Below are 16,737 nucleotides of genomic sequence, written 5' to 3'. Positions count from 1 at the left end.
TAGAAAGTCTGACAAAACCAAGTGTTGGTGAGATATGGAATACCAGGAGCTCATCCCCGCTGGGGGTGTTTAAATGGGTATAACCACTTTGGAGGCTACTTGGAAGACATCTGGTTAAGTTGGAGATGTTCATAATGCAAGACCCAGTGATACTGTTTCTGGTATATCCTCGAGAGAAATTCTCACTGTAGTGCCTAGGAGGTGTCACGGGAATGTTTACTCAGGTGTTGTCATAGTGAAACATTAGAAGCAACAGAAGAATGGATAAAAAAAACATTATGACATTTGTATAATGGACAGGTGTACAGCAGTGAAATGGGTGAGCCAGAGCTCTGTGAATAAATCTCAAAATCATAATGTTAAGTTAAATAAGCAAGTTGTAGCATTATGTAGAATAATTAAGCACCAGATGAAACCTTTTATTAAAAGTTGAAATGTTCGGGAAGTAATATCATGCCAGTTATGCAAATATTCATACAAGCATAGCACTGCAACTTTAGGGTGGTTTTGACTTCAGTAGGAGAGGAGGGAGGATCTGGTTTTAATTGTGTAGTTTTGTGTTTAAAAAAGTTGATCTGAGACAAATATGGCGGATTATTCATCTTGTTAGTATGGGCAGTTGGTACACGTGTGTTGTATTGTCCTGTTTTTTTTTTTCTGTATGTTTGCAGTATTCCTTAGTAAATATTTTCCAAAGACAACACAGGTATACTTTTTTTTATTTTAGAAGTTCTACAAGGGCGCCTAGGTGGCTCAGTTGGTCGGGCATCCGACCTCAGCTCAGGTCATGATCTCGCAGTTTGTGAGTTCAGGCCCCGCGTCGGGCCCTGTGCTGACAGCTCAGAGCCTGGAGTCTTCTTCGGATTCTGTGTGTCCTCCTCTCTCTGCCCCTCCTCCACTCGTGTGCTCTCTCTCTCTCTCAAAAATAAATAAATGTTAAAAAAAAAAAGTACTATAATATCAGAAGCACTTAGATAAATCTGAGTCTTCTGTGTTGTAAACTCTCAAATTCTGAGCACAGTGGAAGGCTCTGAGTGTACTTCCCCCTAGTATTGTAGTCCTTGTATATGACAGTAGATTACTTGAATTTAGAAAAATTTCCCCTAAGAACTATTTACATAAATAAGTAAGTTTGGTAAATTGATGTAAATCTCTAACCTATAGGATATGACTAGCTTGTGATAGATAATAAAGCTTCCCTTTATGATTTTGTCAAAGCGAGGAATGTTGGTGGTAGAAAGAGGGAGGATTTAGACAAGGTACTAAATTTGCACACTGAGCTCTGCCACTTAACTAGTTCTGAGCCTGTGAACAAAGCTGCTTTGGGAGTTAGATTTTTTGTATCTGCAAAGTTGGACTACTAAAGTCCTCTTTACCGAGTTGTGTCAGGACTAAATAGGCTCATAAGCATTTAAGTACAGAGCCTGGCATTCTCTGGGTACTCAGTCACTTACGGTACTAGTGAACATGGATCCTGTGTCCTGGTGGACTGTGGGCTTTGGCTGTATTTGGGAATGGTCTCTCGCCTCACTGTTCATTTTGGAAGTGCTCTGGCAAATCAGACTTGCCATGAAGCTCCTGGGCCATCCTGTGCAGTTAGTTTGGGGGTAGCCGTAGATGGTGCTTGAAACCTTTGGTCTCTGGAGCAGAACTCTGGGCACCCTCCTGCCTGCTGAGCCCCCCTGATGCGTGCTACCTGTTTCAGGCTTTCTCCACAGTAGGCACTCCTGACTACATTGCTCCTGAGGTGTTCATGCAGACCGGGTACAACAAGCTCTGTGATTGGTGGTCGCTCGGCGTGATCATGTACGAGATGCTTATCGGTAAGTTGCATGCTTTCAGGGGGCTTTCTCTGTGCAGCCAGGGTTGAGTCGCATACTGATAATAGACTGTTTCGATTAGGGGTGGTCTAAGCACTTCTCCCCTCTTGTCTTTCAACGTGAAGTTTCCTAGGCAGAAAGCTTGGCCGTCAAATAGCCAAGTATATTCTCTGGCCTGCTGGCATCCTGCGGTTGCTTTGCTGATCATTTATCCATTCTGCATTTTCATCCTCCATCTGGCAGCTCTTTCAGTCACTGACATTTGTTAAACATTCGTTGTATGCAGGGAACTTTAACTGGGCATTGCCTCACATACTCTTTACTTATTTGCTGTCCCCTTCCTTTCTCTAAGCCTTCAAAGCATGGAATCCTCTGATCTCTCTCCCTCTTATTTGGATGGTGTGTCTGGGTATTTGGGGGACACTCTGGTCGGCGGGGGGTGGAGTGGTCATATGCCCGAGAGCACTAGAAGAGTAAGTGTATCGTGGCTGCACTGAGTGATTCTGTGGGTGACCAGTGTGGCCTCTGGCGGCGTTGTCTCTGGAGACGCTGGATGGATGCCGGTGGAGGCAGATGTAATCTGTGTGGAGGGCACGCGGAGTAATATGGTATGAGAGTATTTATCCTCTTGCCTGTAGTTCTCAGTAAGAGGCATGGTGGTCACTTTTAAAGCCTGTGGTTTTTTTTTTTTTTTTTCTTTTTATGTTTGTTTATTTCTGAGACAGAGACAGAGCACAAGCGGGGGAGGGGAGAGAGAGAGGGAAATACAGAATCCAAAGCAGGCTCCAGGCTCTGAGCTGTCAGCTCAGAGCCCGACGTGGGGCTCGAACCCACCAACTGCGAGATCACGACCTGAGCCGAAGTCGGACGCTTAATGGATTGAGCCATCCAGGCGCCTCCCTGTTTTTTTTCTTACCAACTTGTTTGGCACTTTACCCGCGTAAGGATATTCCTAGAACGGGGTCATTTCTTAATGATGTTCCACCCTTTCCTTCTTCTTTGGGCGCAGTGGTTTCCATGTGTGCAGCCTCTGTGTGTCCTCCCTTCTTTTCCCAACTTCAGCTCTGAGCCGGCTCCTTTTGTGGTACCAGAAGCACAAACTCACTTTGAGTTTAGGAGTTTGGGGGAGAATGAAAAATTAGTTCGGATGTTTTCTGGAATGAGTGGAAATCTTGTGCGTGTCATGGAGGGTTGAAGATATATAGAATCATCTTAAGGAGAATACTGTCAGGCGGATTCAAAGTTCTGGGATGTAAAAGCTCTGAAGTGCTTTTTTTATTACAGGCTACCCACCTTTCTGTTCTGAGACCCCTCAAGAGACATATAAGAAGGTGATGAACTGGAAAGAAACTCTGACTTTTCCTCCAGAAGTTCCTATTTCTGAGAAAGCCAAGGATCTAATTTTGAGGTATTAGAGAACACCTCCCACCCAGGCTTTTTGACATGAATGAATTCATATTTTTAAACTTAAATTATTACCTGGGTCTCCCCCCTGCTCTCTCCCATCCCTCTGTTTAAAAAAGGCGGGGAGGGGGGCGTTCTTTTTCTTTTTCCAAAGAGATTACTTGAGGTATGCTGAAAGGCCTCTGTGTTTTCCAGATTCTGCTGTGAGTGGGAACATAGAATTGGAGCCCCTGGAGTTGAGGAAATCAAAAGTAACTCTTTTTTTGAAGGCGTTGACTGGGAACATATCAGGTATATCCATATAAAAGTTTTTGGGATTATTTTAGAAAGTCTGTAATTTGTTTAATAGTAATTTAGAAACACTGTTATTGGTAAGTCACGTAAGGGAAGAGAGCTGCTCCGAGATTCAGGGTCTTTTCTTGTCTTTGTTCGCGGGGAGGATTGGGAGTTGGGGCTTCCTGTCAGCCGTGTGGCGTGGGGTATGGGGAAGCCAGCAGTTATTTCCAGAGTGAAGTGAACTTCGGGTTCCGTGGTGAAGGGAGCACCTAGGAAGCACGTTGCCCTTGCTTTCACCTAGAACACACCAGCTTCTCTATACCAGGGGGCCACCAGCAGGGCTGTCCCCACGCACAGGGAGGTAGGGAAGAAAGTGGAAGAAGGATGGGGGTGGGGAGGGAGGTGGACGGGGCCACGGTGGCGGTTGCGGAGCGCAGCCAGTGGCAGCAACAGCCTGCACCGCCTGCTGCCGTCCGACCTTCTTACTCAGGTTGGTTGGTTGCCAGACAGAAGGCGAAGACGTCATCTCTCGTGATTGTGTTCTGACTTACATTCCTGTAAGTTTTACCTCCGCCTCAGCCACTCTCTTTGTTGACAACCTCTGGTAGAAGGAGGCGCAGAGCCTTTCGTGAGGGAGCACCCAGAGGTTTACTTGCCCTTTTTACAGACAGGGCAGGCCTTGAGGGGAGTGCATTAAGTTTAGATTTTCATTTTTCTCACTATTTTTGTCTTTCTTCCCAGCTGTGAAAAATTGTTATTTGTATTTTTTCATTTGGTTTGGATGCGGTCAGGTGGCGTGGTCGCTCGGTGTCGCGAGCTTTTCAGAGAAAGTAAATGCTGCCTGCCAACGGATAGTCCTCCCACGTCAGACCCAGGGGCTTTTTAAGTTTATTTATTTTGAGAGCGAGCGAGTGAGTGAGCACAGGCCGGGGAGGGGCAGACAGCAAGAGAGAGAATCCCAAGCAGGCTCTGTGCTATCAGCGCCCCGACCAGAGGGCTTTTTTGGAGAAAGACTTAATCAGCAGTGATGCGCGTGATTACTGACCACAGTCATTTTTGACATGTCTGTTCTTGGCAGAGAGAGACCTGCTGCAATATCTATTGAAATCAAAAGCATCGATGATACCTCAAACTTCGATGAGTTTCCGGAGTCTGATATCCTTAAGCCAACAGGTAATATCACCAACACTGCCTCCTGCTGCCTCATAGGTACATCATTTCCGCTCCCATTTTGGGGTTGTGTTTACAAGTCAGGTAGAGGAACGTCAGTTCTTTCGGTTCTTTGCGAGTAGTTTTCCAGTGCTAATGCTGGGCAGCAGTGACACCGTGTCGAATGGAGACTGAATACAAACTCCCATGTTTGAGCTGGATGGGTAAATCACACAGGTTTGTTCTTTGGTTTTTATTTGTTACATTAAAGGTTAGATAACCTGAAATGACAGAAGTGGGAAAATACAACTTTTAAAGTATCCGTGAAAAATAGGAGGTTCAAAGAACATAGGCAAGCAAACGCAGGCAGTTCGCAGAGTGAAAAACAATGTTTCCCAAATAGAAACTGTGGTATCTTCTTCAGAATGTCATGTCTTCAGTACTGAGTAGTCCATTCGGGTGAGGCAGTGAATCAATTCTCACATCTATTTCTTTCCCAGTGGCTACAAGTAATCACCCTGAGACTGACTACAAGAACAAAGACTGGGTCTTCATCAATTACACATACAAGCGCTTTGAGGGCCTGACGGCTCGGGGGGCAATACCTTCCTACATGAAAGCAGCAAAATAGTATCCTTGAACTAGAACCCTAAATGGAGCGGAGTTCTTTGTACAACATTGCGGTTTTCCTCTCACATGCTCTTTTGAAAGAGTTTCCAAGAAGTTTCCGGAACCCACCGGTGTGTCATGGTAAACTCCTGAAATGCGATAGTAAGTGGAGTCTCTTCCGTAATGCATCCGAAAACCTGTAGAACAAAGACGACCATTTCTACTGCATCGGCCATAAACAGCTGTGCTGCTTCTTCAGAAGCATCGTGAGCCAATTTGATAGAGGTTTTAAAAAACTCGTTTTCCTAAGTTCATCAGAATGAAGGAGAAAAAACAGCCATCATCAAACATTATTGAGATTGTAACACGTACTTACTGAATATCAGCCAATTTCTGTGATTTTTGTGACAGACACGCTTTCTGCCAAGCCCACCAAGTATTTCTTTTCCTTTACAGCTAAAAGCTCCATAGTACTAAGGAAATAAAGCAATAACGAAAGCCTCAGCAGCCAGCACTCTGGCTGAAGGAGATGCCCCACCGTCCTCTGAGGGGGTGGTGGGGGGCTTCTCCCCATACCTCGGCCTCGGGCGAGTGGCTTGGATAGCCACCATTCACGGTGCACTTTATTTATGGTACTAGCATAAAGACCCGCAATCCAGTGATTTCTCTCCTCCTGCCCATCTAAAATACTCAAGCTGCTTTTCTGAGTGTTGATGGGGGATACTAGCTCCATCTCTCACTGCTTTCAGAAGGCCCAGAAGCCACGGGGCCTTGCCAAGGAGACCCAGATCACGGGGAAAACCTTCAGTGTCTCTTCATGGCCGTATCAGAAAATCCGTAAGACGGACGTTGTTGTGGACCAGCGATAGCCGCAGGCGCTGCCAGCAGGAACTCGGTTCCTTCCTGGGAACACAGCAGGGAGAGTCCGGGCAGAGGCAGGAAGCCTGGAACCTCTCTTGGCTAAGGTGCTGCTCCTGCTTGGTCTCTGGAACCTCCTTGGAAGTGAAGGAACCAGCCCCCTAGAAAGTGCAGAGCCAGCCTACGAATCCGTGTAAAGTTCACTCCTCAGTCCTTGATGCAGCCGTGTTTTGTCTTCTCTCTCGGTATTTCTCCTCTCCGATTTAAGTAACCATTTTGCCTTGGAATCATGATTACGAATTTTTCCTTTGCAGATGCCTTCCTGGGGGATGCGCCTCCACCCAAAGGGTAGCCTGCAGCTCTGGCTGACCAGGCCTCTCCGCTGTGGCATTCTCACGAGAGACCCTCTGAATTTTAGCACAAAGTGCCTTTTCTTTCACAGCTGCCACCACCTTTAGGGGAATTTTGCTGCGTCAGAAAAATGTGGAGGCTCCATTTTAATGCATTATTTTAAAATTTTTGATAACTCTTCAAGCATCATTTGCACCTGTGTGGTAATTTTGCCTGTTGCAAAGCATCATGGCCAAGCTACAACTGGGAGTCTGCTTTCTGCTAGGCTTGAGGTTAGGATCAACTTGACAGTGTGTCCTAGCTCAGCCATTCAGCAAAGAAAAATGGGGTAATATCAGAGTTACAGTAGTAAATGAAACTGCTTTGGGTTTTAATGTCTTAGAGGAAGAAAAAAAAGGAATATAGGGAAGTATTAACTTTGGATGAAGGTAATGTTTGCCCCTTAATCTTTCATTCGTGGTCTGTTAGTGACAAGGAAGTAAATGAGATTCTTTTGTGTAACTTGGTAGTTCCTTTGTATTACCCAATAGTTGACGTTTTGATCCCCAGGTGTTTTGCAAGTATGTGTGGTAAGCACGCTCAAGAGAAGTTAACAGGAGTGGTGATGGTGTGTGGGGAGTGGCAGGGGATGGTTTGTTTTAGGGGAAAATGCCCACATTTTAAACTTCTGAATAAAACTGTGTGAGAAAACACCGTGAACCTGATGTGTTTTAAAGCAAGTGTGGCTTGTGACTCTAAGGGGCAGAGTGCTGGTGGCTTCTTCCAGCCCCTTTGTCTGCGGACCATTGCATATGCAGGCAGAGTGTTTTTCTGTCTCGGGGAGGCTGGGACCTGCTTTCGCGTTAGCTGAGAACGCGTCTTCTGAATCGGTGTTTGTGTGAGAGCCGCTCCTCTGTTGACCCTGAGCGTCTGTTCTTCCCACCGGCTGCAGGGCTGCACGGTGGGGTCTCCCCCTGCAGCTAGGCCGAGGGCAGAGTGGCTGACAAAAATGCCGTCAGTTGGCGGGTCCTTTGTACAGCTGTTTACCCCGCCTGGGGTCAACCGGGAACCTCACAGCCTCCTGGGATGGGGCTTCTCGGCCCTCCAGGTCCACCGGGGCAGGAGTCCTGTTGGGTCCCCCTCTGGCTTAGGGAAAGGAGCCCCAGAAAGAGGTGGGAAAGCAAAGGCCATCCGGCGTCAGAACTGCAGCCACAATGTGTATTGTCTTTGCAAAGCGTACGGGTTTCAAGAGACATGTTGGGAACCATTGGTTCAATGTTGGTCCTGTTCACAAATAGTTCCGTTTCCTGCTCCCGTAGGGGGAGTTAGAAGACAGGACTTGAACTGTATGGCATACTGAAGTGAAACTGAATACCGTCAGCATTCAGTCTCCTCTTGATTCAGGAGTGCATCAGGATTCTCTTCAGTACCGGTTTTTCTTTTTTCATTTTTAAAAAGTAGGCTCCACACCCAGTGTGGGGCTTGGACTCACAAACCGGAGATCGGGAGTCGGATGCTCTTAACGACTGACCAGCCAGGAGCTGTTTCTTTTAGAATTACTTTGAAAAGTTAGCTATGGAGGAGTTCCTCTGGGGTTAACATTCAGGCTCCGAATAGCAGATTGCGGTTTCAAGACTTCCCTATCTGGCATAGTAGGAATCCTCTGCCATCAACTGCCAATGCCCCTTCTCTGAATTGTTTGCTTGGAAAGCCTATTTAGGTTTCACTTTCTCCTGTTTGTGTCACTCCTGGCCCTCTGTGTCTAACCCAAATGGTGTTTTTTCTGGAACTCTGAAAGGATTCAGTGAAGTATTTTCCTGGAATGAGCTATAAGAGCCACCACTGACTTAACCACCTCCATGATGCTTTTTCGGGCATATTTGCAAAGAAAAACATCTTGCCCAGGTAACAGTGAGGCATCCATAATATACAGAGCACAGTACTGGGCCCTGTGGGAATGCGCCAGGGAGCCTGCCATGGTTCTGAACCGCAGAGCGGTTTGAGAATTCCCACCAAGTGGCTTGAGAGCAAGCGGCGTCAGCTGTGAAGCCGCTACGTTAGTGGTGGTGTAACAGTCCAGTTAAGCCGACCTGGCGGTGCTGGGGAGCTGAGCGAAGCTCCCCGATGAGGTTAGCCAGCAGTGACTTGGCGGATGTGAGTGAGTGGTCTGGGATTTTAGAGGCCGGCAGGTGTGGGCTTGTAGTGTGGCAGAGGTGTGGAGCCGGTGTTCCTTCGCGAACACTGCAGTGGCCTTTGTCGCTTCCCCATTTCCCTCTCCCGCTTCAACTCACTCCCCTCACTTCTGCCCCTCGTGGGAAACATGTATTAATTATCCTGTGCGTGAAACCTGCTAGTCTTCATTTTTATAGTCATTTCTCCTGTCACTGGTGTCCTGACAGCCACATCCATTGACTTCCCTTCAGTCCTCGTCTTGACCAACCTGCCGCACACATACTCTTGAAACAAAAACCAACCTCTGCTCCGACCTGACTTCCTTCTTGGTATTTCTTCTGCTACCACTTAAATGCTGGTGCTCCTCCGAGCAATGCCTTTGCCTTCTTACTTGTGTGATCTCGGTGATCTCCCCGACCCTGTGACTTCGGCTGCCATTTCTGCGGTGAGGTCTTCAAAGTGGGCAAGACTTCCTGGACTCCTCCCCGGAGCCCTAGACCATGGAGTCAGGTGACACTAGACACCACCGTCTGGAAGGCCTCACGCAGGCTCAAACGAAAGCCATCCAAAGGAGCGCCTCTTACCTGCGTTGTGTTAATTTATTTTTGAGAGTGAGTGTGCGCACACGCCCAGAGGAGGGAGAGGGAATCCCAAGCAGGCTCTGCACGGTCAGCTCAGAGCCTGATGTGGGGGCTTTGAGCTCATAAACTGTGAAATCAGGATCTGGGCCAAAATCAGGAGCCAGACCCTTAACCATCCATCTGAGGCACCCAGGCGCCCCTCCGCAGGAAACGTCTTACACCGCGCCCATCAGTAAACATGCACAACTCTGGATGCAGCCATCCATCCTAGCAGCGTCTTCACGATTTCTTACTGAATGTGCTGCAGTGGCCTCTTAGCTGACCTTTGTCCCTGGTCCTTCCCCTTTCAAGCCCACTGCCCTCTCTGCTGCCAAAGAAATTCTTTCAAATTTCAAGTCTGATCATGTCATTCTCCTACATAAAACCCTTTAGGGCTCCTAATAGTTCTTATAAATGAGACCAGACATCTTTGTCTGAGGCAGAAAGAGTCCTGCCTTACTCTGGCTTCATCTCTGCATCACCCCATCTTCCCTATTATCAATTCACCTTTGCTCATATGGTTGAGTTGGCCTGGACTGCCTCCCCTCTGCACATTCACGGATCCAAAACGACGATTTTCATTCTTCACGCTTTGGTTCACGTGTCACTTCTAGAATCTTCTCGTGAAGTCTCCTCATGGTAAATACTGGCTACTCCATCCTTCTGGGTTTCCTGAGCGACCTGGACTGCTCACAGAGGTTTTCCCCACACAATTATAAAACCCCCTTGAAGAGTGTCTCCAGATCATCGTGTCCCTGTTGTCCTGCAGTGTTTGACACAGAATATACCCAACAGGCCACGTCTTCAGAGCATGTTCTTAACCTCTGTGCCAATGAAGGCAGCCCTGCTAGGGAGGGGCTGGCTTTAGCCCCACTTTTAGTTTTACCACCAGTAAGCTCCCAGGCTAAGTGAGCTGAGGAAATTCCGAGTAGACACCGGACTAGAGTCAGGCCAAACCACAGAGACCAAAGGAGAAACCAGCAGCTCTACAGCAGTGCTTCCAGGGGACCTTTCATTCCTGCCATGGTTCCTCACTTGCTTTAAACCAAAACCAGAACATAAAAGTCCGGGAGTTCTCTCGCCTTTCAAACTTACATTTGGCTTTGTGGGGGGGGGGTCCTACTTGGTTGGATTTGAGGATTCAGGAGGTCTTGAATTCCAGTTAACCAGGGACTCAAGAAGGCAGACTATTAGGGTTCTGGAAACCTCGGAGTTACAAAGAAATAGGGTGGGAAAGGCACACACAGACAGCCCCACAGGAAAGGAAGAGGCTCTGTTCTGGGCAGTCAAGGTGCTACTTCTTTCAGTCCCTTTAATATCTTGACTTCCAACTTTATTTTCTGCTAAAAAACAACATGAACACAAATGATAATATTTTATTATAGAAAAAGCATCCCAAATACAGGATTTCGTAAACACTGGTAGGTGAACAAGTGCAACTTTCAAAGTAAATACAAAGTAAAGAGGTAAAACCTATAAGCATCTTGCCTTTAAGAGAAAACGTACTGTTCTTCCGCAGAGGTGATCCCACCCACAGCACGAATGTGGCTCCGTCTCTACCAGTGAAGGCATCAGGTTCCCTTTCTGAACTCGTATGCCCATTTTAACAATCTCAAAATAATGGCAAGAAGTGGCATTGAATAAATTACTAAAATCCCTTGATTCTTAACTTTCTATTGACTTGACAGAAAAAAAAAAAAGACTCCATATCACACTTTGACAATTTGAGTTAAAAAGCCCGTGCTCTGATTGTTTTCTGCAAATACATCCATCCTTCCTGGGCTTATGCCACAGTATTTTCATAGACTTGTATACATTAGATATCACATTGGTTTCTTGGAATTTAGCTTAAAATAATACTGGCTGTTACAAATTGTGCAGTCAGTCTAGCTACTTTCTAGCTTCCTTACCATTTTTGCTGTCATTTTTTCTGATACTTTCCCTCCACTTTGGAGAAACCGTTAAGTAATCTCACCAGACACACGTTAACATTCTTTGCCCACTCTCCAGCTCAATGCCAAATGTTTCCTAGTTAACGATACATGATAATGATGCATTAACAAACTCAGATTCTAAACCTCAAATTCAGGTTTATCTTGGCTTGAGATACCTCTGAGTAAGACAGTCTGAGCAAAACCATCTTCCTTTGAAGATGGTTCTGTATAAACAGCCTGGCTTACTTATTTAGGCACTTAGAAAAAGAAAAAAACAACAAAACAAAACACCAAACCTGAGTTCCACCTTTATTAGAAATACCTCTTACCCAGCTGGCCATTAACGGACTCTGAAGGGAATGACGGCAACCCAGCCACCGTCCCCGTGGGGACTGCATGGTCCTGCCATTATGGAATGTCCTGGCCCCAGGAACAAGCAGCTATGGCTAAGAGGAGCCACCAAACTACAGTGATGCTGAGCTCCAGACTGGGAGGGTGGGGGTGCAGAAGAAACCTCCCTCTCCACAAGAAGGGACCTGTGAGCCCCACTTTTCCTTTTGTCACCATCATCTAGGGACACTGGCAGATTTGCCTATACAGGTTTCTAGCTCACTCACCCTATGGGTTGGGGCCAAATGCACATGAACCCAGTCTGGGGAGGAAAAAAGAACTACTCCTTGAAAGCCTGAGGAAACTAATCATTTACATAGAACAAAGTGTTATTAAGTACATGCCATACTTTCATACCTGGCTTTTTACCTAAGCAAGAACTAATGAGTTTTAGAGTATTAGCTGCGGCATGTTTGTACTTAAATGTTAATACATAAGATGTACAACAGAAGTTATACTTACCAGACCACACAGTTAATTCTAACTTCCTCTGTGATGGCACGGAAGTCAACTGATAAGCATAAAGCACCATTAAACAATTATCTGGGCTGGTCAATTAGTGGGTATGAGTGTAGGGCTGATAAGGTTAAAGCCAAACCTGACAAATGAGTCCATGAGTTTCACAGACCTAAAAGTAACCTCTGGCTACAAAAAACACTAATCCTAAACTTTAACCCTTGCCATCGGCCTTACAAACTGGATGCCAGTGGTAGTCAGAAGAACTCTGTAGGTGGGAGATGGCTCAGTTTAACCCCTTACTTCTACTTCTTTACGAGTAATGAACAGAGCATGGATTTCCACTGTGCTGCCGGTCACATGCACAAGACAACACACTTAAGAACATTCTTGTTCTTCAAGCCTGGAAAGAGCAGCTTTTGACATCCATCTGACTTTACTTTTGGAGGACTAGGACTAGGGCAGTCATAAAATGGAATCCACTGGGGCACCTGGGTGGCTCAGTAGGTTGAGCATCCGACTTCGGCTCAGGTCATGATCTCACAGCTTGTGAGTTCGAGCCCCATGTCAGGTTCTGTGCTGACAGCTCAGAGCCTGGAGCCTGCTTCAGATTCTGTGTCTCCCTCTCTCTCTGCCCCAACGACGTGCATTGTCTGTCTCTCTCAAAAAAATAAACAGTAAAAAAAAAAAAAAAAAAAAGGAATCCACTAACTTGTCCTATGGTATCTTATGGGAATGGAATTTAAGAAAACTAGTCACATTATCTTAAAGATGTTAAGGAAACTATGTACCTCTTTGAAATTTGTGATGAGTAAAAAGGTTCTGGGTAGGTGATAAGAAGACCACCTTTACCACAAAATGACAAATTATCCCCAGACACTTAACATCTGGCTCTAGACTTGAAATTTAGCTCTGCTAATAGCCATGGGGACATAAGGGAAAATGGTTTAGTACTTGGGGGGAGTGATCTCGGTTGTCCTACACCAATGCATTATTAACACAAGAGTCGACAGATCAAACAAAATTACTAGGTGTAATATCCCTTCAACTCATCCTTCCTTTGGGGATGACAGTAGTACGGTTTCTTTACGCAGTGTGAGCTGTGTAACTGGCTACTTCAAAAACAAATATCCTGATATCCAAAAGAATTCCACAGTATGAAAAGAACATACAAAGAAAAATCCTGCGTTGGGACAAAGCCTGTGAGGTGATGTTTCCGCACTCAGCTTCACCCCAAATGTCCCCTTCCCTGGAGCTTTTAGAAGACTGTTGAGAAACTAAGCACTTGTGAGAAATTTCTGCTCATCTCTTGAAAACCTTTAAACCGTATCGACTGAGGTTTCCCAGCCACACCCATAGCAATGTGCTGCCCTAGGGTGAAGACCTAAAGGCTTCACACCAGATTCCGAGACAGGATGATCAAAGTGGCCTGATTTGGAGAGGTTCTTGTACTTGAGTTGTGAATTTCATTCCAAATAATTGATTTGTGTTGGCTCAAAAACCTTGAGCCTAAAAAGGTTTCATAAACACTGTTCCGCTATTACTAGAGTTCCTGTCAAAGAATCTGTATGGTTTTGAATTATTCGTCGCATTAATGAAAAACAAAGCTGAACTTAAACTCTTTAAGAAATTTCCTTTTGGACATTTTGATGACAGCCTAGGTCTTCCGGATGCAATCTGGGCACAGAGGCCACCAGGAATGGCATCTTCATTAAATCCTGAATAAGAATCCCGTTAGTACCTGGTTGTGGAAGCCAGAGATTGTCTCTTCTTAAAGTCTGGTCCCTTTGCTGCTCAGTAATTCACTTCGCCTGGTATAAAACAAACAAAACAAAAGCCAAGAACAAAGTGTAAAGGATGAGGACTGCTTTGATGAATAGGAGGCAACAGGAGTCTTGACTTCCTTTCCTGCTTTTTGCAGTTATGCAAAGACTGAGTAAACAGCACCAGACCCCAAATTTTCAAGTTACCAGGGCCACTGCCAAGCTGGTGGCTTATTTACCAGTGAGTGCCTTTCATCCCCTGCCGGAGGCACAGATTTCTCAGTAATGAAAAGGACACAGGTTGTTTGTGGGAGAAAGGGAGAGGATGGAGAAGCATGTCTCCTACTTAGGGTGAGACAAACCATGGGAGGACTGGCTGTGGACATTCTGGACAGAGAAGTGCTCCGAAGAGGGGTAGGTCCACAGCTGGCCCTAATCTTGAAAGTCATTAGAAGCCATCTGAGAAAGTGGGGCATTCAGCCGGTCAAGTTCATCCACTTGGGGTGGGTGGTGCATTAGTATCTCCTGGTCCTCTAAGACATCTTCTCCAGCAGCCACCAGATTAGTGAGGGATTTGCTTCGGACACACTGGAAATCCACGTGGCGACTCTTCCCTTCTTCCTTTTCCCATGACATCTGGATAAAGGGGCGCTGCACATAATTATAGATTACTTCAGATCGGCCACCAGGTCTTCTCTTAATTTTTTCTTTACAGGTAGGATAACCTGAAATAAAGCAAAAGGCCATTCCCATGACTCCAGCAAATTGCTCACTCCAGCTTCCATACTTTCCCTTCCCTAACCACATCAATTGTCTCCCAAATTCAAAGACTGTGCATGAAAACTACTGGGGAAATGACCCCTGACCATGCTCTGCCACTCCCAGCCACCTACACGCGCACTTCCCATCTATCCGGGTGAATAGGTCTTATCCCTTAGAAAGGAAGTAAAAATTCTATCCCTTCTAATGGCAGGGTGCATAATTTCAGAAGCTGTTAGTTCCTGGCAGCAATACCAGAGAAGTCTTTCTAGGCCATGGCTAACTCCAGTCCTCTAATTCTACTGCGTAGAGAACGCGCTGTAAGGGAAGCAGTTAAGAAGGTGTGTAATGTGTAGCCTCACGGAAAAAACAGGAATGTTGCCTAAAAAATCCGAAAGGCTATCACATGGAAATGGGAGAAATCTTACTCAAAGTAGCTTCAGAGGCTAGAACTAGAAAGAAGACAGAAGACAGAGGAAGTGATCTACTAGATCTACTAGAAAAATATTCTAATGGTAGAACAGTGGATGGCTTCTCTGGGAAATGGAGTAATCCTTATCACCTTGTTCCGGGAGTTTCCAGTTACCAAAGAATGACACAGTGGAAAGAGATTTAACAGATCTCAAAAATCTCTTCCAACTTGAAATTCCAACCTAAGTCAGACACAGTGAAGATCTGATGGGCTCTGTGGGCAAGACTGAGACAGCGAGATTAAAAAAACACTTGTGGAGGTGTGACCAGAATAGCTTCAGCATTCTCTAAGAATCAGTGTCTAAGACCCCTCCATGAGACCACCGGTTGGGAGTCATTGCTCAAGATCATTTAAAGCAGTTCTATCTACACATACAGACCTTCCTCCAAGGTATGTGGTGGAAAAAATTAAAATTTTGAGTCTCCAAGCTATAGTTTTCAGAAGGACCCTTCCAGATCCCAAAAAGATCCTCACCAAGACCTGGAGGAATGGCCCTCGCACTTGGTGAGCCCACCAGTGTCCTTAGTCCTCACTGCTCTTTGTCCCAAACAGTTAAGGTGGAACTTCTTCCTGCAGCTGTTTTAAAGCATTTACAACTAGATACAACATGAAAAGGAAACGTAAGGGCGAACAAAAAAACAGGAATCCTTCAAAGGGGTAGGAATGTGGTTTTCATATGTGCCTATTCTCTAGGTCCTCTGGAAGCTGAGTTTTAAGGACCTAAGCTGTGCCCATAGATACAACCTGCTCCATAAGCCAAGCAAGCTGTATACTAACTGGGATGTTTATTACCTTCAATTCCAATGCGAATGTTTTTCAGGCCCCGCTCCTTTAACACTGTTTTAGCGACATCACGATTCTCAATATATTTGAAGAATCTATAGAGCTTGGAGCTATAAAGAACTGGAAAAAAGAAAAACTGGGTTAGTCACGGAGTGAAGACTTCCAAAAGAGGAGGGAGATGAGCTAAGAGAATCAGACTAATGAAAGACATATCTGACACTGACGCCAAAAAAAAAAAAAAAAAAGAAAAAAAACCCAGTTGGATCACAGATTAAATGTTAATAGATCAAACATAAGAAAGAAACCACGTGAGAAATTTTTATAGTCTCAGGGTGTGGAAGACCTTTCTGGGTACGGCATAAAAGCCAGAAGCCACAAAATAAAAACTGATATATTCAACTACATAAAAAAACCCAAAACACTGCTGCGTAGCCAAATCACCATTAACACAACTAAAAAGACAACCAACTGGGAAAACTATCTGCAACTCTTATTACAAAGGGCTGATTTCCTTAATATATAAAGAGTGGTCACAGAGCTTTCACAAATCACTAAGTAAAAGACTAACAATCCATTCTGTAATGGGCAAAAGGCACAAATAAAGTTACAGAAGAGGAAATTAAAATGGCTCTTAAAAACGAAAAGATGGTGAGTCTTGATCATGAAATGAGAAATGCAGATTGAAACATTCAAATGAGAGGCTATTTTTTACCTATCAGAGTGGCAAAGATGAAAGTTTAATAAAACGCTGTTTTGTTGAGGGTGTGGGAAACCTGTCACATGTTGTTTTGAGGTGGTTTAACCTTTGTGGAGGCAACTTTGGCAGCATCTACCAAAATTATAAAGGAACAAAGCTTTGGCACAGAAATTCCATTTCTAGGAAACTTTTTTTAATAAAGGTTTTATTTTTTTAAGTAATCCCTATACCCCAACATGGGGCTT

The 16,737-nt window shown here is 45.2% G+C and overlaps 2 protein-coding genes across 4 annotated transcripts in view; one reads left to right on the top strand and one right to left on the bottom strand.

Annotated features, from left to right (window-relative positions):
• The window catches only part of STK38 (serine/threonine kinase 38), a 41,763-nt gene extending 34,606 nt beyond the window's left edge, over window positions 1-7,157 (top strand). For both annotated transcript variants that reach the window (XM_007085256.2, XM_007085257.2), the window contains exons 10-14: window positions 1,706-1,823; window positions 3,105-3,228; window positions 3,420-3,515; window positions 4,579-4,673; window positions 5,150-7,157. In XM_007085256.2, the coding sequence (XP_007085318.1) occupies window positions 1,706-1,823; window positions 3,105-3,228; window positions 3,420-3,515; window positions 4,579-4,673; window positions 5,150-5,280 (564 nt within the window). In that variant the 3' untranslated portion in view covers window positions 5,281-7,157. The remainder of the gene's footprint in view (window positions 1-1,705; window positions 1,824-3,104; window positions 3,229-3,419; window positions 3,516-4,578; window positions 4,674-5,149) is intronic.
• Window positions 7,158-12,676: 5,519 nt separating this feature from the next.
• Window positions 12,677-16,737, bottom strand: part of KCTD20 (potassium channel tetramerization domain containing 20) — a 35,517-nt gene continuing 31,456 nt past the window's right edge. For both annotated transcript variants that reach the window (XM_042986217.1, XM_007085259.2), the window contains 2 exons: window positions 15,805-15,915; window positions 12,677-14,506 (listed from right to left, as the gene is read on the bottom strand). In XM_042986217.1, the coding sequence (XP_042842151.1) occupies window positions 14,214-14,506; window positions 15,805-15,915 (404 nt within the window). In that variant the 3' untranslated portion in view covers window positions 12,677-14,213. The remainder of the gene's footprint in view (window positions 14,507-15,804; window positions 15,916-16,737) is intronic.

The sequence above is a fragment of the Panthera tigris genome, chromosome B2 (genome assembly GCF_018350195.1).
Source record: "Panthera tigris isolate Pti1 chromosome B2, P.tigris_Pti1_mat1.1, whole genome shotgun sequence".
NCBI classification, from domain to species: Eukaryota; Metazoa; Chordata; class Mammalia; order Carnivora; family Felidae; genus Panthera; species Panthera tigris.
Note: the sequence above shows the minus strand (reverse complement) of the source record. Positions and strands in the feature narration are given on the sequence as shown.